Raw genomic sequence first — 27,451 nt, 5'->3', positions numbered from 1 at the left:
CCCTGTCATGTACGCAATTACAGTTGGGTCTTTGTTATCATGTGCTACTCTGATAATGGAAGAATAGATTGAGTTTTTCCCCCAACATATGTTGTTTTAAGGCACATTTTCGACATACTATACTATGGCTTTTTTTCATATCTTTGACATACTATGATTTTTTTCGCATATTTTCGACAAAATATACTATGTGTTTTTCTTTGCATATTTACAACATACGTCGTTTTATGGCATAATTTCAACATACAGTACTATACTGTGGCTTTTTTGTTTGTTGCATAAACACAATTTAGGATGCTGAAAATATGCAAGAAAAAAATAAAACTACAAAGTATATGGTGCTGAAAATATGCAAAAAACTAGATGTAGTATTAGTAAGTCTAAAATGTGTCAAAAACCTGCCAAATAAATGCGTAAAACGCATAGCAGAGTACGTAAAAAAACAAGCTAAATAAATGCAAGAATACCCGACAAAGTATAGTACGAAAATGTCCAATTTGAATATCACATTTTCTGTTTTGCACTATACTAGAAATGATTGTCATGGTCCAGCCATTAAGTGTATACGTTGTTTCGATGGATTTTCTTTGTTGGGTGCTTTCCCAGATACCAACTGAGTTCTGATGTGCAAGGAGGTTGGATGGAGGAGGTTGGATGGAGGAGGTTGGATGGAGGAGGTTGGATGGAGGAGGTTGGATGGAGGAGGTTGGATGGAGGAGGTTGGATGCGACATGCGTAGGTCAAATAAAATCACACTGGCTCCAACAGTCCAGCATCTACCTCAGTAGCATTATGGTAGTAAATGTGAAACAATTGTACGGGTTAACCAAATGGGGTGCCTGGTCTGTGACAAAGGTACTTTCACTTCAACATTTGTTCATACAATCATTAATACTAGTTGGACACATTATTCTGAAAGAGATATGAATTACAGGACTCGAGCAATGAGACATATTTGACTCCGGCTAGCATGAGCCATTAGTTGATCATACAAGGTTGTGAGGGAGTCATTTGTTCTTAGAAACCTTCCAGAAGCCGGCCTTTCTTTTGCCCACTGTGTAGAAAATGCAATACACACAACAGATACATCTTTAATTTTAGCTTAAAGTCTTCCCTAGGACTAATATTGAAACTGCTACAGCAGATGGAAATGAATAAACTAAAGTGTAAAATTCACAAGTAGTATAATCAAGTAAAGAAATTCAAAACTCCGTCATGAATATTTTGAGGGAAATTCAATGGAGACATTTTGTATCTCCAGGCAGTCACATCTGCTAAACTGAATGTGTTTACTCTAGTAAAACAAATGAAAGCAAAGATACATTTCACTTCTTTTCATACTCTCTGCAACAATTTACATCTAAAACAGTTTAATGACGTGGATCTCTCTCTGAAACAAAGAATATTTCCAGTTATGTGCTTTTTTCCCTCACATTTATTCTTTTTTTTAACCCCAGACAATAACAGCAATACATTGTCAGAAACATGGTTGTCACAATCACAGCTGGCTAAGACAGAGAAACACTGCGATTCAGTACATTATTGCATTAGAGGAAACCACCATCTGACACGTGAACATTTACACTGTTGAGAAGGAAGACGAGATGAAAAGGTGGTTGGATATATGGACGAGTGAGGGAACTTAACATTATTTTGCAACAGCTGGTTGAAAACACTCTTTCATACAATCCCAGTAGTTAATACAGATTGATAAAGCCAGGAGTACAGGGGGCTTGGGAGAGCGAGAAGACGTTTCAGTGTCGTACTTACATAGTGTCACTGCTTAGTATAGATGCATAGTTCAGAAGGGGGTCTCATTCTCAGGGGCAATGGAGCAAAAATGCCGGAGCAGTTCAACTTTAATTGTGTGCTTTGATTAGTCCATCAAAGCTGTATTGATGTTTGGGGAAAGTAGGCTGTCATATCTTTTCTGCTCGTTCACTGCATAACAGGGAGATGTGACGCTTCCTTTCCTACTGTCATTACTATGTGAGCTAATTATTTATCTACTTTCACTGGTGGTCAGGGTGGCGAAATATTCAATTTAGCATTGATCACTTCCAGGTTCAAGACATCCAAATAATTGAGAAGTCTGGCATTTGTGGAATCGGTTGAATCTTGTCGGTTAAATTCAGGAACTGTAATGTTTGACATCCGCGCAACACCACTGAGAGGTGTGTTTGTTTGTATCTAGGCAGCAGAAGGGCTGGGAGTGTTAGTACAAATATGTTTGCATCAGTGCGTGTTATTATGAATATTGAATTGCTTTTAAGAGGTTTTTAATTCTGGAGGTGCATTATTTTAAGGACTGGTTGACTTGTGAATTTGCTTGCACACAGCCACACTAATTTATGCAAACACACACATTAGAAATATAAAGCCGAGCGCTGCTACTGGTAGTCTCCAGAGCCTGCTATTAGTCCGGCTAATTTCACATCATTTGACAGAGAATTCATTTAAAAATCCATCAGCAGAGCCTCAGAAAATACCACCACACGCCTCCATTACACCACCATGTAATCCCATTTTCACCTAGCCTTAAAATCCCCTTGCAGTCAGAAGACCGTTCACCATAATCTCTCCTGGTTATTAAAAGATGGACGAGCTGCGCTGTGAAAGCTTTTTGAAATCAGAGACCCTAAAAGAAAGTTACCTTAGCAGCCTGTGATTTAACACTTTTAAAATCCAGCAGATAGAGCTCAATTGGTTTTAGATATACTTCAACAAAATCACATGACTAATCCTGTTAGCTTGTCTCCAAAATGGCCGACAGCTTCATGGGATTTAAAGACAGGTGTGAATGGGGAAACATTTCCATCACCAGCGAAGATCTTTCCAAAAGTAAACCATCTACTATTTCTCAGAGCAAAACACTGTTTAAACATCTGGCCCTGAAACAGTGCTTTGATCTGTTGTGCTTCTCTCATTGTGTTAATATTTGTATTTATTTTCCGTAAAATGTGTGCTTCATTGTCTTTCTAAAGAACAGTATTACATGTTTACCCTACAAAAGTCAGTGAGTCTTAATGTGACGCTCAGAGATCAGTAATGCCAAGGCGAGCATACATAGTTCTTGTCCTAACCCAAGAAAAACATTAATATAAAGTTTCATCTACACACTTGAATATATTAAGCAACATCAACAGCATAGAAATGGAAATTGTGGCATTTAATTGCAATTAGATATTAGAACCCTGTTGGTGTTACACATGATCAGCTCGGTTTGTAGTACATCACATTTAAGACTAGTGAGATTAGCAAGTAATGGAATGTATAACAATTCAAATATAGGTCTTTCTAAGATATGTTTTTCCTCCACAAGTTGACAGGACATTAAGAGATGTACTGAGATCCTAATCACCACGCCTGAGAGATAATATAGTTGGATTAGTGCTACAGTTCATTAAGGAATCCTCATCAGATAATCTATTTACACCAATCCGCTGTGTGCAGCTTGTGTGCAACAGATAAGTGTTTTTACCCCCCCCCCCCCCCATCATTCCCAGGATCATACCTCCCTCTATTCCTCAATCTCCAGTATCAGGTCGCCTCCCTCCAGGGAGGCGTCGGCCCTGACATGCACCGCCTTGATGGTGCCGGCTAACGGGGAGTTGACCACGGTCTCCATCTTCATGGCAGAGAGGACACACAGCGGCTGCCCCTTCTCCCACCTTATCACAAACACAGGTCAGAGCATTAAGAACACTTGACAATGCACAGATCACTGAACTGCACTGTAGACAGAGGTAAACCAGACTCAAGCTTAGGACATGAAGGCTACACACTTTAGAATGACATATGCAAGTGGGACTTTAGCATATTAGCCTACTAGCTTACATACAACCCATACCATTTACTGTGAGGTTCACCAAAAGTACAAAGAAATAAGCTGATCCATGCATGTAGTTAAAGTGTTAAAAGTTCATCTTGAAGTGTTGTAAGCATCACAAGCTAGATTGAAATGATCATTTAAATAGGAGTAGAGCTGCAATCCTGGTTCAAAAATGTTAATTTAAAGGAGACCTATCATGCTATATTTAAATGATATAGTGTATGACCATACCTATATAAGGTATATTTATACATTTTATTTTTCAAAATACCAAACAGATCATTTTTTAGCCATGCCTCGTTTCGCTCATTTTCGCTCTTTTCCAAGCCTGTCTTTGAAAATTCTGAGCAGCAGCTGACCACGCCCCCCCTGCAGAAGAGCGGGGCATGCGCCGGCGAGAGTCACGTTACCATGCTTTCTGTGATTACGAGTGTGGAATAAACATGTCATCTCAAAGCAATGCATGTGTTCAAGCGTATTATCAATTTGATCCAGAGATTGACCCTGAAGCAGCGGAGGTTTTGGTGGAGGTGCAAAGATCTCGGTTGCAGCAGGACGTTTCTAAATGGTTAGTTGACAAGCTGTTGTTCCTATTTATTTTACTCTGTTACGATGATTGCTACTTATTCCGTTTATATTTTGGCTAATTAGCAAGAATGCTATGTGTACAGTTTATAACTTAGAGCTTGTAACGCAAAAACAGCGATACATATATATATTTATAAAGGGAGACATTCATATTTTCAGCATATATACAATGGCCTCATTGCGTTTATGAATAGTTTACACCCCTTTTCTTCCAACATCGTGCAACAACCGTTGGAAAGTTCAATAACTTAGAGTGATAACAAGTATAACTCCAACAACACCTCAGTTGTCAGCAGTGTGTGTAGTTTCATGTGTTTTTAAAAGCTCAGTTATTGACTTCTTTCTACAGGTGTACATGTGCAAATTGCGGCACGATGCCTTCTGAACGGAGAATGTGTGCTGCATGGAGATACCACAGGTAACATTTTTGATAGCTTCACTAAGTTGTCTGTTTAGAGAATGCATTTTTAACATGTCATTCAATATGTTTATCACACTAGGTGTCAAGACGGATTCAGGAACTTGAGGACTCTGTAACCTGTATGGTGGACCATCCTGGATTGGAGCCTGTGTGCCTGAATGTGTTCTCCCTGCAGAATGCATTGAATATTTACAGAGCTGAACATGGTGGACTACAGTTGAGGCAAATAGAGCAGTGAGTGGTTTGTTTCTTTTGACTGAAATTGTAAAACGAATGCTAATATTGTTCATGGAAATAAATACTGGTGTATATGGCTTTATGCAATCTTTCATTGTACATGTACTATTATATATATATATATATTATTACACAGCAATGGCATAACACACCCATGTGTACGACAAAAAAAGTCCACACACAACCTTATGCTTTTGAAATCAGAATATTCTTTACCCATCCAAACATGAATAATCACGACACATTTGATATCAACTCTGAACTTTATTGTCAAAATCAACGGTTCTTTGAACCCATAAAAAAAAACGAAATGTACTTGTATTTTGTATAAATTACACTAAATATTTTTTTTAATGATTTCAGGCGTCACAGGTATCTAGCCTACAGAAGCTTTGTGAGCTGGTGCTGGGGCTTCCTTGGACGCAGGATCAGAGTGGTGATTCCGGCCTGCGTTGTCCTCAAGGAGGCAGGAGTTTCCTGATCCGCAAAATGTCGATGTTGGGTTCAGACAGCAGCCAAATTGAACCGTGTAGCATACCCGGCGATGACCTCGTCCCTGTCAGGTCGCTCATAATGGTGCAGGGTCCACAAAGACTTGGTCGAAGATGAGGTCCATCAAGTTGGCCACGTAGCCTGTGCAATGTTTTTAAAAAAGCACAACAAAAAATGTGGTTTAGATTAGTATATGCATGTAAAAAACTGAAAGTTCTTTCTAATTTTATATTTGTAAATAGTTGTATAATAAATATTTTAAACACTTACGGAATGCGGGGTCAGTCTTTACTGGTTTTGCTCTGCATTCTCCCTTCCTGGCCTTTGGGAACTGCAGTTTATACAGAGGGTTTCCAGTGGATGTAGTGGCTTGTGCACGCTCAGCGTTTTCATTGTAGTGCAGGGCTGCCAGGTACAGTCTTTCATTTCCGCCATGAGAAAAAAAAAATGTAAATAATAGCAAAGGATGTACAAATTGTCACTAATTAGTAAGTATGTGAGGTGCTGGCCTGTAAAGAAGAAAACATAGTTAGAACAAAATCATCTCAATTTAGTATTCAGGATGAGAAAATACTATTTGGATAAATATAGTCTGAAATCCCAAAAGATGGGGCTTAAAACTCTCTATTTAGCAAAGCTCTTTGCTTAGCCTTTTCCAATCTGAGTTAGTTTTGAACCGTAACGTGCATGCTGTGTTTCTGACTCAATACAGATGATATGTTGGAGAGGGGCTGAGCTCAGTAGACTGACTGTAATGAGTGCTAGCCACTAATTAGCCTGTTGCTAGGTAAGGCCTTGTCAACAACAACATACCAACGGGGCTTTAGTTCTGTTTTACTCGTGGTGTGTGTCCCCCCTCACATACATACACACAGTGTTGTATCCTCACACACCCCCATTTATATTCATGTGCGCAAACAAGTAAACACACAAAAGCTTTTACATATAACGCTGCAAAAAACGGCATGTCTCATTAGCGTAGCGTAGCTTAGCTTACAGATCTGATCGTTCTTACAGACTACAATCACAAAAGCTTTTACATATAACGCTGCAAAAAACGGCACTTACCTACAGAAGATTACGTTTGTTATTATAACTTACTCAATATGATTTTAGAGGATACAAAATACTAATAAATAGGAGAATAAATACTTGTGTTATCGGCTAGGGCGTGGCTTTACAGCCTTCACACAGATCGCCATTACTGCAGTATGTCTGAACATGTTAGCAAATGCCTGATAATTAAAATAAAAGACAAAGCAAAGACTGCGGAGCGTACAACATAAAATGTTATAAAAACATATAAACACCTAACCGATTACTATTTGGGTTTGAGGCGACATTGATACGGCGAAGCTACATGCTACATGCTACATACTACAAGCTAGAGATAGCTTTATCAGGAAAAACACCGCTAAATAAAAACTTACAGCTTCAAAATTGGATGTGTCCTCACTGGCCTGCTCCCGGATGGTTGGTATTGATCCCGGCAATGCACGTGGCCGTGGCTCATTCCCCTGATAGGTGGAGAGTTGACCAATAAGCGGAGCACGTCTCTTTGTGACGTAGGAAAGTGTTGAAATCTGGATCCGTTTTTTTCAGATCCGTTTCAGCCACTTTTTTAGAGATTTGGCGAAGGAGGAAAATAGAGAGGGTTGTGTTTTCTGACACTTGGTGAGTTCCCTGACACACCGGAGAAACATATTCATGTATAAAAGACGTACAAAAGCACATTTTGCATGATAGGTCCCCTTTAAGTGATTAATCATTCAAAGTAGCAGCCTCTCTAATATGGAGATTTCCTGCATGTTCTGTTTAATATCATATCAGTCAATATCTTTAAGTTTTGGACTAACAAGATGTGGAAATGTGTTACTACTAACAAACCATTTATAGACCACATGATTAACCTAGAACATAATGGGCTAAATTATAATGAAAATATTCACGAGTTGCAGCACATATATCGATCGGACAGTTTATGATTCAAATCAGACTTTCACTAACATTATGGGATATGGGATTTGCTTTTTTACATAAAAAAGCATCTGTCCAAAGAGAGGAAACCAACTATGAGCAGCTTTTGTAGCTGTACTGATAACCAGTAGACATATTTGTGTTAGATATATAAACACAAACAGGTTATTTATATATAATATATATTCTAGATAAAAACCTCTTTTTAATTCCAAACTCTCTTAATGTTGGATAAGTAGGTGACCAATAACAAGACCTTCATAAAATACAGTTTGATTTAGCACAATGAGGATTTAAATAAGCAACTAAGGGTGGAGATGGAATAAAAAGCAAACTGTCTGCACTTGTAGAGTTAAAGTCATCAGATGTGATGATAGACTCACCTTGGATCCAACTTCCACTTTAACCTCCACCACTTTTCCAGGCATGGGCGCTCCCACCTGACCCTTGATAGACTTCTGAGCCTTGGGATGGAACTTCATTTCCTGGGTGGAGGACAAACAGAGACTTCATGCATCCATCTGTCCAGTCATTCAGCCAACGACTAACGGGACATTGGAACAGACCTCTGTGCTCTGCATCCTCTACACTGCTCATTGGTCTCTGAATAAAAACAGGATTCTAGTAGAGGATATCATTTCTTTCACTTCTCCCTTTTCCATCCATTTATTATTCACCTGCAGAGATACATATCCCATCTCTACCTCATCCATCATTTATCCAGCCAACAACCTATGCCCCCCCCCCCCTCTGTGTACCTTCATGGCGACAGTGTCTTTCACCAGCACAGATCTCAGCTGTCCGTTCAGTTCAAAGAAGACTTCCCTCTGGCCCGCCTTGTTCAGGTCCCCCAGAGCGAGGGCCTTGATGTGCAGGATCTTTCCTCTCTCCAGCTCCACCTGAGGAACAGGGCCAGAGAGAGAGAGAGCCGGAAGAAGAGAGAGGTGGGACACAAATAAGATTATGTTAGAATATTAAGATGAACACATGAGTGCCTAGCACACGAGTCCAGCTGAAGCAGTCAATGAGATGCAGAGCTTGGTGAAAATAAAAAGTCAAGTTAGTGGAGCGAGTTGAGCACAATGTTTCTCTCCCGCTGAGCTGGAGAGTTGCACAGCATGCTCTTGGTGAAGGAGAAGAGACTTAGACAGATTGATGAGTACCTAATTAAATACATGTTTAATGGCATCTTATCTCTGTATTTTACACTAATAACCTGCATAGCATGTGCGGCCATCTGCTCTCATCAGTTACCCATTTATGTTTAAATCTAATTGATCTCAATCTATTAAACATTGAGTGAAAAATGGGAAGCTTTCCAACAGGTTTTTTCTCAAAGATAATATTGAGAATAGGAAAAACACAGGTGTCTCTAATAACATGGATGGCAGAGTTTCAATGTGATTTTAAGCTTCTATATGTTTGTTTTTTAGGCAGGCCATATGATTATTTAAACATTTTCATTGATCAGAGTTTCTCACTGCTTAAAGTCAGAGACATGAACTCAACGCAAGGAAACTGAAGAAAAAGCTAAATGGAATCCAACCATCATTCATTTTATAATACAAAATGTGCCTTTTCCTTAGTTATGTGACCAAAACATTATGTTCAAAAAGACCAAATATTGGACATGAAACATGTCAACTATCAATAACTGAACTGACTACACTACGCATGTGTGCTGCATTCATGTGGCATCTGAATAATCAGAAAATGTAATTTCTGACAGGTGGACAACAACTCGGAAACAGAACCTGTTAAACGGACTATCAAAGGAGCAAAGAATGCAACACTGGCCTCGGTAAAGGCAACATCATCTAGTTTTAGTCCTGATGTTGAAATATGGATAACCTATGCCAACGCTGCAGTTCCTCGAATGGCGCCTTATTGGTTGGCTCTATAGGGAACAATCTCTATAAACCAATACCTGTAATCTCTGTTAGTTAGTCTCAAGACTACCCTCGCTCCTCCCTCCTCATATCATTCTGGTCACTGCAGCGTTTTTCCTTTGACACCAGCCACTGTACTATTTATCTCACGCCTCGCCTCATATCTCATCTCACCGGTGGGCTACTCACTTTTTCCATCCTTCCATTTGTCCAACTTTCCCTGTCAGGCTTTCAATCTCTCTCTTTGTCAGTCCTCCCGTGTGTGTCAGCTTTCCGTTGTGTATTGTTCTTTTTCTCCCCATGCCGTTGTTAATTTCCCTCATCTGACCCCTTCTGCCTCTCTTCTCTTTTATCCGTCCGTGTCAGTTGACCCTTCCCCTCTCATCTTTTTTGTTTCTCACATTGGCATCTCTGCTGCTGAGTCTCCATTGATATTCCAAACTAAGTCTCAGTGCGAAGACGGAAATACACTCTGCTGCAGGTATGTATTGATCTCAATTTCATTCTGCATCTCTCTTCCTGTGGAAGCTCTGACTCTTCATCTATTTTCCTCACTCAGTATCTGGTAACAAAAGCTTTCTTTGCATGCCTTTGCTCTCTCTCTGGCACTCAATCTTCATCTCTCTGTTTCTCTCCAACTTATACGGTTTTGTCAATCTCCTGGCAGCCGAAAAACACAACTGCCTTCCCTTCCAACAGTCTTCAACTGCAACACTACATCTCCTCACAACCGCTCACATGAAATATACAGTATGCACCTCTTTGAAAAGTTGCACAAGATTTATGAACCTTTTAAGGTTGTTTTTGCCTAAGTTGAACCCGTTTGTATGTAAGCTAGTTTTAAACAGAGCTAAAACACGACTTCAGAGCACTTGTTGATATTTATGGCAGCAGAGTTGCATTAGGACAACCTCTTCCCTGGCAGTCGGCTTGAATTACTCCTTTCATCAGTGGCCCTCTACCGCCAGTCAGAAGAGGAGTGGAGAGATTCAGCAGATTGTTTGCACTGAATACCTGGCTTTCAACTGTCTGTACTGACCATTCTGTTCATTTTATTGACAATTTTAACTTTTTCTGGGACCGCAGACATCTTTTCAAGGCAAATGGAGTTTGTCTGAACAAGTCAGGAGTGAAATTGTTTATCTCTAGCATATTCAACTGCCTGCGTTATCAATCTGTTCCCTCTGCCAAGGACAAGCGGCAAGAGGAATCAAAACAGGAGAAAGACACAACACATTGCGCAGAAAACCCTGAAGAATTATCACTGCACCCGACTGAGGAATGTTCTGATTATGGGAGACACATGGAGGAGTCTCCACTGCCCGTCAACCCCCCCCCTGTCAACGCCTTTGAGGATACTCCGTTCACCCTTTCACCCTTGCCCACCCTCCTGGGGATCGTTGGACACATGAAGGAGATACAGAGGGTTGGCACTGATTCCTTCCTGGAGTTCAAAGACCAAACTAAGGCGATACGCAGGGCTGGCACCATGTCCTTTACCCCCGCTCCTCAACGACGCCCACCAAAATCACCGCGGAGACGCGCACCATCTCCCCCGTCTTCATCACCGTGCCTACGTCAACCACCTCCCCCCCAGGCAGCATGTCCTCTACCCCCGCACCATCTCCCACGTCTCCATCACCGTGCCTGCGTCGGCCGCCTCCCCTCCCTTCGAGAGGGCATCTGCAGTCTCCGAAGCCTGATAAGGATGTGTGTGTACTAAACGCTGCAAACTGATATTTGCTGGGTCCAGGCTCAAGGGCGTATGGCACTCTCAACTCTTTCCAGGACATGCCGGGGCCCTGCCTGCCTATAGCTTTGCCGATATCTGTGTTGATAGGTAATAGATTAAGAGCGGTGAATCATCTTAGATACAGGAAGCGCTCAAACGTTTGTGTGAGTTTATCTAATTTAGCATTGATTCCATGTCAGCCACAGCTTGTTACAAAAAACATGACTGATGGTGTGTTTAACAAACTTAAACTAGCTTTATTAAATGTCAGGTCTTTGGCAGGAAAAACATTTTTAATCAATGATTTTATCACCGAGCACAATCTCGATTTTATGTTTTTAACAGAAACTTGGATTGAACAAAATAACAGTGCAGCTGTTCTTATCGAATCAACCCCTCCCAACTTTAGTTTTATGAGTCAGAAAAGAATGCATAAGAAAGGGGGTGGAGTTGCTATTCTGTTCAATGATTCCCTTCAATGCAGGAAGACATCGTATGGAAACTTTGATTCTTTTGAATATGTGGCCCTTCAGCTGAAATGCTCCTCTCGAGCTCTGTTCCTAAATATCTATAGACCACCCAAATACTGTGCAAGCTTTTTTGATGACTTTACTGAACTGCTGTCTATAGTGTGTATTGACTTTGACCGTCTAGTCATTGTTGGTGATTTTAACATCCATGTTGACAACCCCCAGGACAGAGGGGCTAAAGAACTGTTTTGTGTTCTTGATAGCTATGGACTGACTCAGCATGTGACGGAGCCCACGCACAATAAGGGGCACACTCTGGACTTAATTATCTCAAAGGGTCTGAATATCTCTAAGGTAGTGGTGACTGATGTTGCACTCTCTGACCATTCCTGTGTTTTCTTTGAGAGCTCTATTTCTGTTCACAAAAATGTTCAAAAAGAGGTAACCACAAAGCGATGTTTAACTGAAAATACTAGGGAAATGTTTACTCAGAATTTTTCTTCCACACTTGCCCCTGCTAACATCTCAGTAAATGAGCTAGTAGATCATTTTAATTAAAAAATTAAAAATGTTATAGATGCCATTGCTCCAACTAAGGTAAAGGAAGTGACTGGGAAGAAAATATCTCCATGGAGAAAGGCCATGACCGTGAAAACAGAAAAAAGAGAATGTCGAAAAGCTGAACGCAGGTGGCGAAAAACAAATCTCCAGGTTAACTTTGAAATCTATAAAGAGAGACTTGGCCTTTATAATTTGGAATTGAAAAACGCACGACAATCGTTCTTCTTTGACATCATTACCAAAAACAAAAACAACACACGTGCCTTGTTTGCTACCGTCGACAGACTAACTAACCCCCCAGTGTCAGTAGCCTCTGAATTTCTATCCACCAGGGCGTGCAATGATTTTGCCTCCTTTTTCACTGACAAAATTCAGAAAATCAGACAAGCAGTCAGTGCCTCTGCATCAGGAACAGCGAATGTGTTGTCCCTATCTCCACTTAACATCAATTCAAACACCATGACACAATTCCATCAGATTAATGATAAAAACCTAGAGGACATTATACAACTTCTGAAATCCTCCTCCTGCTGCCTTGATATTATTCCAACAGGATTTTTTAAAGATGTTTTGCCTTGCATGGCCTCAGATCTACTTCATATAGTAAACAAGTCTCTTCACTCAGGTATTTTTCCACAGGCCCTGAAAACTGCAGTCATTAAACCGCTCTTAAAAAAGAATAATCTAGATGCTTCAGTAATGAACAATTACAGGCCCATATCAAACCTCCCATTTCTAGGTAAAATCATTGAAAAAGTTGTTTTTCAACAGTTGAGTAATTTCTTGCATTTAAATAACTGTTTTGATGTGTTCCAGTCAGGCTTTCGTCCAAACCACAGCACTGAGACTGCTCTTGTAAAGGTCTTTAATGACATCCACTTAAACACAGACAGTGGCAGAACTTCAGTGTTAGTATTATTAGATCTCAGTGCTGCGTTTGATACTGTTGACCACAGCATATTACTAGACCGACTGGAAAACTGGGTGGGACTTTCGGAAACAGTTCTAAATTGGTTTGAATCCTACTTAAAGGACAGAAACAACTTTGTTTCTATAGGTAAATACACATCTGAGTTGACAAATATGACATGTGGGGTTCCTCAAGGCTCCATCTTGGGGCCTCTTCTCTTTAACATATACATGCTACCACTGGCTCAGATAATGAAAAACAACAAAATAAGTTACCATAGCTATGCAGATGACACACAAATGTACATAACAATTTCACCAGGAGACTATGCTCCAATTCAAACACTGAGTAAGCATTGAACAAATCAATGACTGGATGTGTCAGAACTTTCTCCAATTAAACAAAGATAAAACCGAGGTAATGGTTTTTGTAGCCAAGTCAGAACGTATAAAAGTTAGCGCTGAGCTTCAGTCTGCAATGTTCAAAACAACAGATAAAGCCAGAAATCTAGGTGTAGTCATGGACTCTGACCTGAGTATCAACAGTCACATTAAAACAGTTACTAAATCAGCCTACTATCACCTAAAGAATATATCTAGGATTAAAAGACTAATGTCACAGCAGGATTTGGAAAAACTTGTCCATGCTTTTATCTTCAGTCGACTGGACTACTGCAATGGTGTCTTTGCAGGTCTCACTAAAAAATCTATTAGGAAGCTGCAGCTGATTCAGAACGCTGCTGCTCGAGTCCTCACTAACACTAAGAAAGTGGATCACATCACTCCTGTTCTGAAGTCTTTACACTGGCTTCCTGTGTGTCAAAGAATAGATTTCAAAATACTGCTGCTGGTTTATAAAGCTTTGAATGGTTTAGGCCCAAAATACATTTCTGACCTCCTGCTAAATTATGAACCATCCAGATCTCTCAGGTCTTCAGGGACTGGTCAGCTTTCTGTCCCCAGAGTCAGAACTAAACATGATAAAGCAGCGTTCAGTTATTATGCTCCAAATATCTGGAACAAACTCCCAGAAACCTGCAGGTCCGCTGCAACTCTGACTACTTTTAAATCCAGGCTGAAGACTTTTCTTTTTGTCGCTGCTTTTAATTGAACTATTCATATCTTAGACTGCACTGAAACTTTTATCCATGTATTTGTTCTTTTAATGTTTATTTTATTAGCTTTTCTTTTTAATGACTGATTTTAGATGCCTTTTTCTTAATGTCTTTAATTTTTTGTAAAGCACTTTGAATTGCCTTGTGTTGAAAAGTGCTATATAAATAAACTTGCCTTGCCTTTCATTTTTGGTCCAATTCCACGGCTCATTAAGATTTTTGACCAAAACATTCCAGCAGTCATTTAACAAATAATGGAGTGGAGATATAACTCACAGACTCAAGGTCAAATTCAAGTCATGATTATTGATCACTTGCCGATGTGTCACTTCCTAACCTCACCTTTTAACGTTCAAACAAACGGCACTAAAAGGATTCAAGATATACAGTTCTATCAAAGCAGCCATATTCCTGCTATTTGCTTTTAGTATCATACTTGAGATGTAATCTCTTGTGCATTATGTATGTTTCATATCTATATAGCCCTCACATTTCTTTGCAGATTGTTCCCCTCCAGCGCAGAGCTTTTCATGTCATATTTAACTGCTTACCCTTTTGCTGCTATAAAACATCTGAAACAAGTTTCCCAGTATGCCTCCGATCTGACTTTATTAATGACGCGTGTTGTCAGTGACAGAGTAATGAGATCAGCGCCATGTGTCGGTGCACATTAGCACTGACAGGGTGTGTATGACTGGCTCCATGTTTGTGAAATCTGTTTATATTTCCATCAAACATGATTAATAGCACACCGAGTCATCAGCACATGCCAGTTAGGTTGATGTCTTTTTCACCTCCTGTGTGTGTGTGTGTGTGTGTGTGTGTGTGTGTGTGTGTGTGTGTGTGTGTGTGTGTGTGTGTGTGTGTGTATGTGTGTGTGTGTGTGTGGGGGGGTGTCGTCGAAGGACAGCGATGGGTGGACCTGTCATCCATTCATATGTGTATGCCCTAAAATGGCCTTCAGATACTTTAGTTACAAAGTGTTTTTTGATCATTTATATTCATACATGGGCGAATGTGGTGATATACAACTCAACATTTGATGTGGCAAGGGAAAGGAAAAGTTTGGGGCTCTCTGCTGGAACTGCTACCCCCGCAACCCGACCACGGATAAGTGGGAGAAGATGGATGGACAACTCATACAATACATTTGTGAAGAAAAAAATGCAGAAAAGTCTTAATGAATTAAAGTAAACGGGGTAGTACTCTTAATGCTGAAGTCGTGAGCATAGGACTCACTCAATTCGATTTGGATTATACTGCATAGGTTGTGTGAGATTTTGTAAAGAGATGTTTTCATATTGTTTTTCTGTTGTTAAACTCAGACCTCTTTATTTCTCAACATGTAATGGTAATTGATTTATAAGGGGTCATTTTGGAGGTGAATTATTCTTTGATGTGATTATACTGCATTACAAAGCGGTAGCCGTTGTGTTTACCCACACACTCACTCAGTACTAACAGAAATCTTCCTCGCTCGGAGTTCTGATAAGGCTCTCGCAGTGGATTTGCAACAGGCTTGAAATGAAGTGCTTACCAATACCAAATGATTACTGTGAAAGCTTTTATATCTACTTCCCACAACATCAACAACTCAGGGCTTTAGGTCTAGCTCAGCGCTCAGAAAAGATTTGGTGCTTGAATCTGTTTCGATACAAATTTCCGCTGCGTGCTTCACACGGTAGACGCCAAGAGCTCAAAACTATTTTTGTTCCAAATACACAGGTAACCGTGCGGATGGTAATGTTCAGCGGAGTCATCTGTCATGGACTGTGGCTGTCACTACGGATTTATCACAAACACCAACAAAGGCTTGTGTCTCTTCTGAAACACATTCATTTTGTGATGCAGACCGTTCAGCTGCCATGTTGCACATTCATCCTCTACAAAACCCTGTTAGGCTGCATTACACTTTCTGTTTATCTTTGTACAGGTATGTGTGGGAGATTACACCAACAATGCTGACATGTGCACGTGCACTCAACAGTAGGAGGAGTATGGAGTGCATGATACTCTCCTGTATTTAAACTGACGAACTGTTTTCGTAGCACAGAGATATTTACTTTCCTCAGGGCTCTTCCCTCGGTTTCAAATGTTTTTCAACAAAGCTCAATGTTCCCCAGTGATATATATCTACAATTGTGAGATCATTAATATTTAACGAGACAAAAATATAGGACCGGAAGACACAACGTTGCCACATGCATCACATGGTGTGTTCTACTTGTAGGCAGACACATAATCCGAATCATTTCTCAACACAGTCTATACCAAATGTACTACAAAGCACTTTTAAATCATATTTTTGATCAATGTCCAGTTATGTGTCTTCATAAATGTAAGCACATATGAACCAAGTACTTATATAAGCATCAGTTTAAAAAAATGTTTTGGAAAAAATGACAACAGCCTCATACAATGTTACGGCAGACATTTGAAATACTAAATATTAGATGTTGGCACTTTCTTCTTACAATATGCCTTATTTATTTGTTATTATTGTTTTTATCTTATGTTATTTTTACGTGATTTATTTCAGATTTGAAATGCCTCACTGCATTCCTTCAAAGTGCTGTATTAATAAAGTTATTACTGCATGTATTTTTATATTAATATAAGAGCTTGTTTTTGCCCTAGAGGAATTCTGCACTTCAAAAGGAAGCAGACAACTAACAGAAACGCTACAAGTGACGGCTGATTTTCTCTGACATGTTTTCATCCCTCTCCAGTCTGGTGCTGCTAATCGGACCTGATCTGGAGGGAGTCGCCATCATGTTTGTTCCTGGGCTGTGAAGGATTCTGAGCAGAAGTCCTGGCGTCTGAAAGTGACAACAGTTGTGACGGAGTGAGATAAACAGCAGCGAGGGGAGGTGAGAAGTGAGGCTGGAAAAACAAAACAACAGTCTAGCTTTTGGGGAATTTCTGAATGACAGGTTTTCTATTTAGAGAGGAGAACACGCAAAGTGAGTCGGGTTAAAAACAAGGGGTCTCACTTTAAATAAGACACCGTTAGAAAATCAATTTTTACAGCAAGGGAAGCCAATACTGCCATTGGCCAGGCTGGAAAAGTATTTATACTCCACTTCAACTGTAGCTGTAAAGGGTTTTGTGGCTTGTTGAGCAATTTGTGTTGATAAATATATTCTTTGAACTAGAAATCAAGAACAATTTATTCAACCTTACTATTTAGCGTTGTAAGAATTTGAAAAGGAAGCATAGCAGCACGAACCAACCTGTAGCTTCAAACAAATATCTGCCACAGCTGCTACAAAAAAATCTAATTGAAATATTAAAAGACTTATTATAAATCAGTGGTCGGTGGTCTGACCATTCATTTCTATTGTCTCTAATCACACACACCCTGGGGGGTTTACAACAAAGGAGGACGGGGGGTCTGCCCTTCTTTGGGGTCGATACCCAATTAGCGCAATCAATGCAGATCCTGATTCTTTGATAGTAATGCGGCAGCAGAGCAAGGCTCCTCATGTCCCGTCTAATATAAAATCAATTAACACACGCCTGAATCCGTCGTGCTGCAGTGAAATGGAACTGTACTCAAACGTGAGGCCTCTAGCCGCTGCAAATCACTCTGTTAAATCTTTGCACTACTCATGAGAGAAAATATTGTAAGAAACAATCTAATTTATAATAAATGAGGTTGTGTTAGTCTTAGTAAGGTTATAAATAATACTGGTAAACGGAGGAGTGTGAAGTGAAGCTTAGGAGCCTTGGGAAAATACAGAAAAGGTCTTCAGTCTTTTTTATTGTGGGAAATTGGTTATGGTTTTGTCCACAATCAATAGAAGACCATTTATCTGTGAGCTGCGCTGTTTTGTTACTTTGCTTCTTGACTATACTGTCCATCTGATGAAGCGGATCTGGAGATGTGCACGCAGCTACTTTCCAGAGAGATGCAAGTCACAGATGGTTGGAAATAATTAAAATTACTTTTAATGTTGTCATAGGTTTCCTTTTTATCAATGAATAATTTCTTTTGATTTAAGCTATGAAAATAAAATATGGAAGAAATGTAAACTGAGGGGAAATGGGTGCTATTTATTCAGCTTCTTGTGCTCAATGCGCCAAATACTTCAAAAATCAACAAAAAATGTCTTAATCCAAAAACTATAACCTTCAGATAACACAGACCATAACTAATCAAGATAAATAAATAGCTCTACAAGTACGAGGATACATTTGTATTTTGTATATTCTCCTAACTATGTTATCCCTAAGCTCACACCAAACCAAGTCCAGGAATTTCAGTAACAACTCAGAATGATAGCTCCACTACCTTTTGCTTAACATGCACAGAGTTCATAATTAATACCAATCAACAACATCATGCTGCCCACTTTAGGAATCGTAGAGGCAGGTTTGCTACAGAGCTGCAGTCGATAAACGTTAGGGGTCGACCGATTATCGGCCTGGCCGATTATCGAGGCCGATATTCCGCATTTTACAGATTATCGGTATCGGCTTTTTTTTAAATCAAATTGCCGATACAACTTTGGCTCTGATGCGGCCGTTTCTCTGGCTGCAGTCACCACTGTTCACGAGCAAAGTCCCGCCCACAGCGCTATCTGATAGGCTATTACTGAAGTGTCAATCAACACTGAAGATTTTCCGGGCTGCAGCCAGCCAGAGAGGCGGGACCTTCTCAGATTACAGGCAGGTACGAAGAACACAGACAGAGGCAAGCAGCAGCAGTGAGGGGTGTTTCGAAGGTAAATCAGTTGAAAGCCGAAGTTCAATAAACATCCCAATCCCCTATGCTGAAGTTGCAAAAACACCACGATTTTATGATCCAATTCTATCAGTTTCCCAGTTACAAAGGGACCGGGGGGGGGGGGGGGGGGGGGGGGGGGGCCTCGCAGCAACTCTGCTTTCTGCACCACAATCTGGTGCTGCTGAATTGGGACTAGAGTGAGACTCAAATATCAGAAGTTCAGAACATGTTTTAGTAGTTTTTATTTTAACTTCATTTACTTTACTCAGAGTCACAGAGAGGAAACCAGTTTTAAGATGTTGAAAAGTTCATTAAACATAAAAAGGCATTTCAAAGAAGTTCTGTTATTCTACATTTTGACATCAAGATTTTCTGATTTTACTGCAAATGTATATCGGTTCCAAATATCGGTTATCGGTCTCCTTGATTACTAATAATCGTTATCGGCCGTGAAAAAGCCATATCGGTCGATCCCTAATATGCGTTAATTCATAAAAGCTGCACCCCGTACGTCACACACACTCTGAATCTCACCAACACCGACCTCCATGAAAAACTGTAGCCTCCTCTTTGTGGAGGTTATCATGGACTGACCCACAGAGCGATCTAAAGAGGGGCTGATCGCGGCTAAAAATGTCACAGCCATCCTCTCTGACCCGTCTCACTTCCTGTTTAACAGCTTCACACCGCAGCCATCTGATCAGTCTCAAACACTGAGTTAGAAACCTATTAACAGCTTTTATTGTGGAACAACAGTTTTGAGTTTACTGCTGAGCTAAATCCTAATGGAATAATATGTATATTCATTGTCCTTACAACTGAAGTGTTGCCTTGAAAAAGCCTTTAGATTTTCCAACTCTGCATGTGTGTAGTTTTCCTCCCCATTACCTAATAGGAAAGTTAGGAACAAGTTTTGAATAGAGTACAAAGGCATATTTATTTTCTGATCACATGTTGAGTGACAGACTCTTTCCTGCAGAAAAATTAAATGTCTCTTTGATCGAACGTCTGGATTTTGACATCTGTCACAAAGGTTACCGTCACTAGTCTCTACACACTCTTCAATCTGGACCTGAACAATCACTTTAGTTTGAGTTTTGCTCGTCAAAGTTGTAACTTCTGTCATTCTCCTCAACCTCTGTCTGAACTATCTTATAAAAACTGCGTCTTCCACCCTGCTCGCTCCTGGACTGATAGTAGCTTGCTAGGACAGCCGACATCTTGGAGTATTTCTGCTGATTGCATCTTCACATATGTTGAACATTATTTCCAACCTGCTGATTCTGAATAATTGTCCTACTTAGATGCCAATATCCCCGGGAACATTTAACAGCTAATTTACATCCTCTCACTAAGAGACTGATACATTCCTGTGCCCCTGATTTATTTGAGTGCAAAGCAAATGTAACTCCTTTATTTTATACAGCCGCCTCCCTGTTGGACAACAAACTAATGGCACAAGCTTCTGAAATGTGTGAGGTCTTTTTTTGCTCTCTAATAGTACAGTATGGGCCCTCAGTGCCTTTCAGCGGGCTCACTCTCCAACATCTTACGACAAAGTCAATCCGTCATGTCTGTGGGGAGAGGCCAACCAGTGGCTGGAGGGATCAGAAACGCAGTTTGTGTCCCCTTAATAAAGTGTTAATATCTCCGTACTCCCCAATGTGTCATCAACTGTGACTCTGATCAAATCATATCCTGCTGATGATGCCTTTTCTTCAGGGGACCTTCAACACAATTAATGCAATAAATGAGTACACACTTGTTCACGTTTGATTTTGAAGCTATTTTGCTGTCATTTGTACATTTTCTTTATTTTTTAGCTTGCATAACTACAAATGCGCTATAAAAGTGCATTTATTCTGCATTAGTTCTGGTCTGTACTTTGGAACACAAATCAAAAGCATTCACTCATCTCAAGCAATATTATAAAATGGTTAATGTTAGCATGGCATCTGCTCATGTTTTTTTTTAAAGAAAAAGGGCTAAATATGTTCTGCAAAGGCAAAGATATCCTGACCTTTAGTTCACAATATAAAGGTCAGGCCCCAAACACTTCCCATAATGCAACAGCTTTTCATTAGAGGCTTGCTGTCTAGTGGATTCTCATGTCTTTCCATATCTGCCATCTGTTAGAAATGGTCTTAATCTGTAAATCGTGCAGAGTTCCCCCCTGAAGTTCTGGTCTAGAAATGGTACTCTGTGTAGTATGCGTTGTGCACCTCAAACTCCTCAGCGATCTTGGGTCCGTCCAGGAACAGCCGGGTGCTGAGACAGTCCACTGGACCAAAGTTAGCTGGGGAATAGAAACAGAGACCAACTTAACATCAGCGGCAAAGAAGACAAAGACCCAAAAGGAAAATCTTAATTGGTTAACGACGTCTCAAACGCCATGTCTGTTCTTTTACACTGTACACAATATTGACATTAGCTCTACAGGAAATCACTGAATTCCCAAAGGGTTTAGTTTCTTATAATTATTATTATATTTTGAAACGGTATTAGAAAAGACTTTAGAGGTTAAGATTTGTTTCAAGGTTATGTTCAGACTGAAGCCGAGCAGTTCAGGAACGTCTACACTATTAAAGCGTCTCATTAAAAGGTAACGTAACGCTGACATTTCCTGACTCCTTGAAGCAACAATTAAGCTGGTTTTAATCCAGGCAGCTGAATGGAACTGTTACGGCTTTAAACAACTTCCAGTAAAGTTTGAAATTCCACTCCTGAAGAAGGATTTCTATTAAACTTTCAACATCACAGGCTTCTCTGCCTCCTGCTGCTGCTGCTGGCTGCGTGTACTTCACACCTGCTTAAAAATGCTGTTACTGGTTATGCTGATTTCCCCCCCAGCACCACTTCTTACTGTTCTGGTTTCTTATGAGCATTATTCAAATGCTCCATCTGAGACAGGTGTTGTTACGGCTTTGGGGCTCAACTGCACTCTCGCCTGAATCTGAAGCATCTGATTGTTCTCCTGAAAGTAAAACTACAAATAAAACATTTTCTACCTGATGGCTAACCTTGGATGTGCCTTAATACCGGTTGGCTGCTTATTCCAAGCCTCAGGAAGTACCTCAGAGTACAGGTTAGAATGAGCAGGGAGACCCAGACCAAAAGCCATGAACCCAATCTGGTTTATAATTACAGATCTAATTTGATTAAATGAACAATAACTAAAAGATTAAACATGAACTTGAAGATAATGGCTGTGATAACTATCAAGTCTGCCCACTCACCTGTAAATTCCTTAAACTCCTGGAACACTTTGGGGTACATGGCTGCTGACATCACATCCTCGGGGGTGATCTCATCGTTGTGTGCCGCCCGCAGACCCTCCTCCAGGGACTTGAAGTCCAGGGGGGGCAGAGAGGCGCCGGGGCGACCCTCAATGCGAGGGAGATTCTTCAGCACCTGGGATAGAAGAGAAGAGAGCACAGGGGAGCAGAGGATTAGTTTCTCTGCATGGAATAATCTACAGACTGACTTTAAACTTCAAAGCATGCTTACATTTATATATTTTAAGCCGAAATAGATATGGATGTTCTTTTGATTTTTTCTCTCCCACAGTTGCGTCGTTGTTTTCTGAACCACCTGCCTTGAGAAGTACGAAGACAACAATGCTTGTTGATGCAGGTTGAACAGAAAGAGAGAATGCTATAGTTACGTGAAACACAAGCTGTGTCTGGACTAGCATAAATCAATGACAGGACATGGCTCACAAAAACATTAACAAACACTGGCTTGTTGCAGCAAATCAATAAAAGTTCTGTCCATAAACTTGATCCATGTCTCAAACAATGCCATGTGACCTTGATTTTGAGGGAATTGAAACTCTATATTGTTGCTGTTCTTAGCTAGGTGTCCTTTGTAAAATGGTTCCTTAATCTGAATGGGACTAACCAGGTGAAATACAGGCTAAGAGTTGCGTTTGAGGGGGCTACAGGAAGGGGAAACAAACATCATGTAACATTTTTATTCCAAGTCTTGCAGAATGCTTTCTCAGTCGTTGTATCCCCACAGCACTTGAAAGCATGTGGGATGTATAAAACCTCACATTGTACTTCACCACTGGATAAAAGCTGCTGACAGGGTGAGAGGGGGAAGATGGAGATGCACGCGGAAGTGCTACAAGATGGAGAAAGGGAGGGAGAGAAACTATAGGTTACTTACGTAACCCCAGTTCTCAGAGTAACATGAAGTGAGATGTCTCACTACTGTATGGGATGCACCTCAACACGTATGCCAACAGAAGCATCAATCTCATTACGCCAATCCTGATTGGCTGGTGATCTTGACGTCTACGTCAGGGAATCCACCCACCCTTTAAGTAGCTTGCGCTACGACGCAGCGTCATTCAAAATAAGCACCTCTTCTCGCTTTGCCTTAGCAAGAAGGGCCGTCTGGTGAGACATCTCACTTCACCTATAGTTCTCATTCATAACACTCCGTTCGATGTCTCACTATGGGATATTGAAACTCCCGTATTGCTAGACATGCTTATCTCGAAAATCACCAAAACAACCAGAACTTAACAGGTAGAACCCTGTCTCAACACGGGGCCCAGCACTGCACGGGCCACACTTGGAGCAGAGACATCTAGCCTGTAAAAGCGGACAAAAGTGAGCGGTGAGGACCAGCTCGCTGCTGCACAAATGTCTTGGATGGAAACACCCTTGAACAAAGCCCAGGATGTAGCCAGTCCACGAGTAGAATGAGCACGCAGGCCCGTTGGTGCCTGCAAACCCTGACTCGTATAAGCCAGAGCAATCGCTTCCACAATCCAGTGGGAGAGCAGTTGCCTGGTAACAGGCTTGCCCTTATGAGGGTTAGTTGGGAGCCCCAGCTTGACACAGCGCGGGGCTCCGCTCTCGCGGCTCTTGCCGCCACCGGGCCCCAGCCTGACACGGCGCGGGGCTCCGATTCCGCGGCTACCGCCGTTGTTGAGCCCCAGCCTGACACAGCGCGGGGCTCAATCTCCGCGGCGGTCGCCACCATGTCCCGATTGCCGGCCGGCGAATCAACGGACATGAAGGGGTCCTGTCCCGACAGGCTAGCTTGGCGCACTAGCCGTCGGCGGAGGCTCTTGATGGTGAAGCGGGCACAATGCCCGCACGAAACGGGGGTATCGATAGCTTCCTGGGCGTGTTCCAGCCCAAGGCAGGACGAGCAGACCTGGTGTGAGTCCGTGCTCGAGATCTTAAACCCGCAGCCGCAGAGCCGAGCCTCCGACTCCTCTGGTGTGAGGGAGAGAAGGGTCCATCCTCGTTTGCCGGGGTGTCGGCGCGGAGGGACAAGCTAGTAACAGGTATGTTACCGAGAAAAGAAATCCAACTGTTGAGATATAACATTGACATGTATAGTGTATGACTCCATGTATTACTGTGTACTAGGGCTGTGCGATTATGGCAAAAATCATAATCACGATTATTTGGGTCAATAATTGATATCACGATTATTTTGACGATTATTCATTGACCATTTATTGAACTTTAAAACAAATAATATTTTACCAATAAACAAGATCAACAAATATGTTGGAGCGCACTTCCAAAACCATACTAAACATATATTATTAATATGATAAATAAAAATAAATTAGACCAAAATAAATGAAATCAAATATGATGCAGTGCACTGTCACAACCTACTGAAAACTCCTTAACATATAGCCAACATTTTGGTAAAACATATTCAACATATTCCACTCAGTTAAACGTTGAAGGCTGGCCAACCGTCATGGTCCAGAAGTAACAGGAAATAAATGTTGAACTACAATTTAAGACCAAATAAAAATGTTTTGGCCACCATGGCAAATGCTGGTAGGGCTGCTCATGTCATCTCTTAAAGATGCTTTTCAAGAAACACCAGGCTGTTTACATGGTCTGGTTTCAGAGATGAGCGCAGGCAGGTGACAATATTGCCACCTGTACTGAATACCCTCAACCACGCCCCAACACATGGGGTGACGCCGGCCAATCACAAAGCTTTTATGCGTTCAAGTGCATTATTCTGACACAGGAAGATTATGTTACAGGACATTAACGATAAAACAGAATATTGTTGTTCTATTTTTAGACACATCTCGCGATCGACTGGTTGGGCACCCCTTGGCTAGACCATAGGTCTGTTGTGGTCGCAAAGTAGTCAGCTGAAGCCACATCTCTCTCAACTTCCCCACGGCATTTGTCATATAGCGCAGGCAGCGCAGACCTGCTGAAATAATACCGAGACGGCATCGCGTAACGCTTGACCAACGTGTTGACAAGTTGCTTAAAGCCCTGGTTGCTAACAGTGCTAACTGGGCACATATCTTTAGCGATGTGAAATGTAATGGCAAAGTACTTGCAAATAGTGGAAATAGTTTGACCCTTCTTTTTAACGAGTTGCTGCTCTTGTTCTGACATCTTCGCTCGCGCTGAACACTCACAACACATGTCACTCCCACGTGGCCGAGTGGGCTTTTAGGGAGGGGCGAAAGCGCACCCAGCAAAATAATCGTATTTTGTCAATTATGCTGTTTTCATAATCGTCGCAAGCCATAATCGTAATCGCGATTAAAATACGATTAATTGCACAGCCCTACTGTGTACCATATATTGCTTATGTAAGTAGCTGCGACTACTAACTGTGTTCATTGGTTAGGGCTGTACCACATGATTGTGATGTCACTACCTGGGGTATAAGACCGTTGGAAGTCACGCCCCTTCTCTCTCTGTCCTCAAGCCTCTTGAGATGTGTGCCTATAATAAATAACGCCGTGATGAATGGCTAAACTTGAACTGCTAAGATTATTCCCCTTTCTGCTGCAGGAGACAAAAGGTTTAAGTCTAAATCTGCTAACAGGTTATGGGCCCAGATGCGATGAATTATTCTACAGTTCGAAGCGCACGTGCGATAACAAGGCGAGAAGATTGCCTGTTAGCACGGTTAGCATAGGAGTAGCTAGTTAGCCACGTGTTAAGCTAGTTTAGCATCGGGAGAACCGAGGGAAGCTAAAGCTAAGCTAACGAGGACCTAAGCTAAGCTACTGAAGCTACAAACGAAAAAGCCATGGCAAATAGAACCACGAGGAAGAGCAAGTGGCCCACGTTTGACGGGAAAGCAGAAGAGTATGAGCTCTGGGAAGAGAGGATGCTGTGTTGCATGCACGGAGTGGGATTGAAGGAGACCATCCTTCGAGCACCCGCTGGAGAGCTGACCGCGGCACTGAGGGCTCAAGACGACAAGCTCAATGCTGACGCCTATTGTGAGTTAGCGCCGCTACTTGACAATACCAGTTTAGGCCTGATATTCAGAGACACGAAGGACAAGGGCCGAGAAAGTCTCAGAAAGTCTCAGAATATTAAGGGAGCACTATATTGGAAAAGGCAGACCCAGGATCGTCACCTTGTATAACCATGACTGCGCTGAAGAAAGCTGATAATGAGACGGTAACAGAGTACATTATCCGAGCTGAGCAGATCATTACGGCACTCAGGAGCGCGGGAGAAGCACCGAGTGAGGGACTAATGATGGCGATGGTTATGCGGGGATTACCCGAAAAATACAAGCCGTTCACTCTAATGGTGACACACGGTGACAGTGAAGTAACGTTGGGACAGTTCAAGGCGAAGTTGAGGAACTTCGAGGCCTCAGAGGAGACGAGCGAGAGGGTGCTGAGGGTCTAAGCAGCAACAAAGAGAAAGCCCGCCAAACGATTCATCCCCGATGGCGGCGGAGAACACGTCGGCACATGTTGGCGATGCGGAGAGAAAGGCCATCGAAAAGATGACTGTAGAAAGAAAGTCTGGTGTAAGGGGCAAGCAAGGGGCACACAGACAAAGCGTGCTCAAAGAAGGACCGCGGTGATGCCGCTCGGTGCGCGAGCATGCCAGGTGGTACCGGAGAAGCTGCGGGAGGAGGTGACTACACCCTCAAAGTGCGAGCTGAAGAGACCAGCCTACAGAGACAACAACTACAGACCCACAGAAAAGGATTGATCGTGGACACGGGAGCGTCGTCTCACATCATCAACGATAAGAAGAAATTCAAGATTTTTGACAGCACCTTCAAGCCGGAGAGACACAGCATGGAATTGGCAGACAGGAGGCTGACGGCTGTGTGAAAGTATCACAAAAGAGATACGTGGAAAAGATACTGGAACGTTTTGACATGCAGGAGTGTAGGATAAGGGACACACCTTGTGACCAAAAGTTAGATTACAATGAAGATGCACCTAAAATGGTGGATGTGAAGAAATACAGAGAGGCTGTTGGCAGCCTAATTTATTTGACTACCTGTACACGTCCAGACCTATGTTTCGTGGTAAGCAAGTTATCACAATATTTTGCTGAACCGACAGATGAACATTGGGTTACAGTAAAACACGTTTTGCGTTATCTCAGGGGTACTGCAGACAAACAGCTTTGTTTCAGAAAGAGCAGCGAGAAACTAGGCCTACAGGCTTATAGTGACGCTGATTGGGCTGCAGATAAAACAGATAGACGCAGTATGACAGGG

General features: G+C 41.6%; 1 protein-coding gene across 1 annotated transcript in view; it reads right to left on the bottom strand.

Moving 5' to 3' along the window:
• Nucleotides 1-1,415: 1,415 nt before the first annotated feature.
• pcxb (pyruvate carboxylase b) overlaps nt 1,416-27,451 on the bottom strand; it is a 344,298-nt gene continuing 318,262 nt past the window's right edge. The window contains 5 exon segments of the mRNA XM_034224887.1: nt 1,416-3,668; nt 7,929-8,032; nt 8,306-8,446; nt 21,175-21,248; nt 22,189-22,363. Of these exon segments, the coding sequence (XP_034080778.1) occupies nt 3,521-3,668; nt 7,929-8,032; nt 8,306-8,446; nt 21,175-21,248; nt 22,189-22,363 (642 nt within the window). The 3' untranslated portion in view covers nt 1,416-3,520.

The sequence above is a fragment of the Gymnodraco acuticeps genome, unplaced genomic scaffold (genome assembly GCF_902827175.1).
Source record: "Gymnodraco acuticeps unplaced genomic scaffold, fGymAcu1.1, whole genome shotgun sequence".
In the NCBI taxonomy this organism is placed as follows: domain Eukaryota; kingdom Metazoa; phylum Chordata; class Actinopteri; order Perciformes; family Bathydraconidae; genus Gymnodraco; species Gymnodraco acuticeps.
This window is presented reverse-complemented; position numbering and strand designations above follow the sequence as displayed.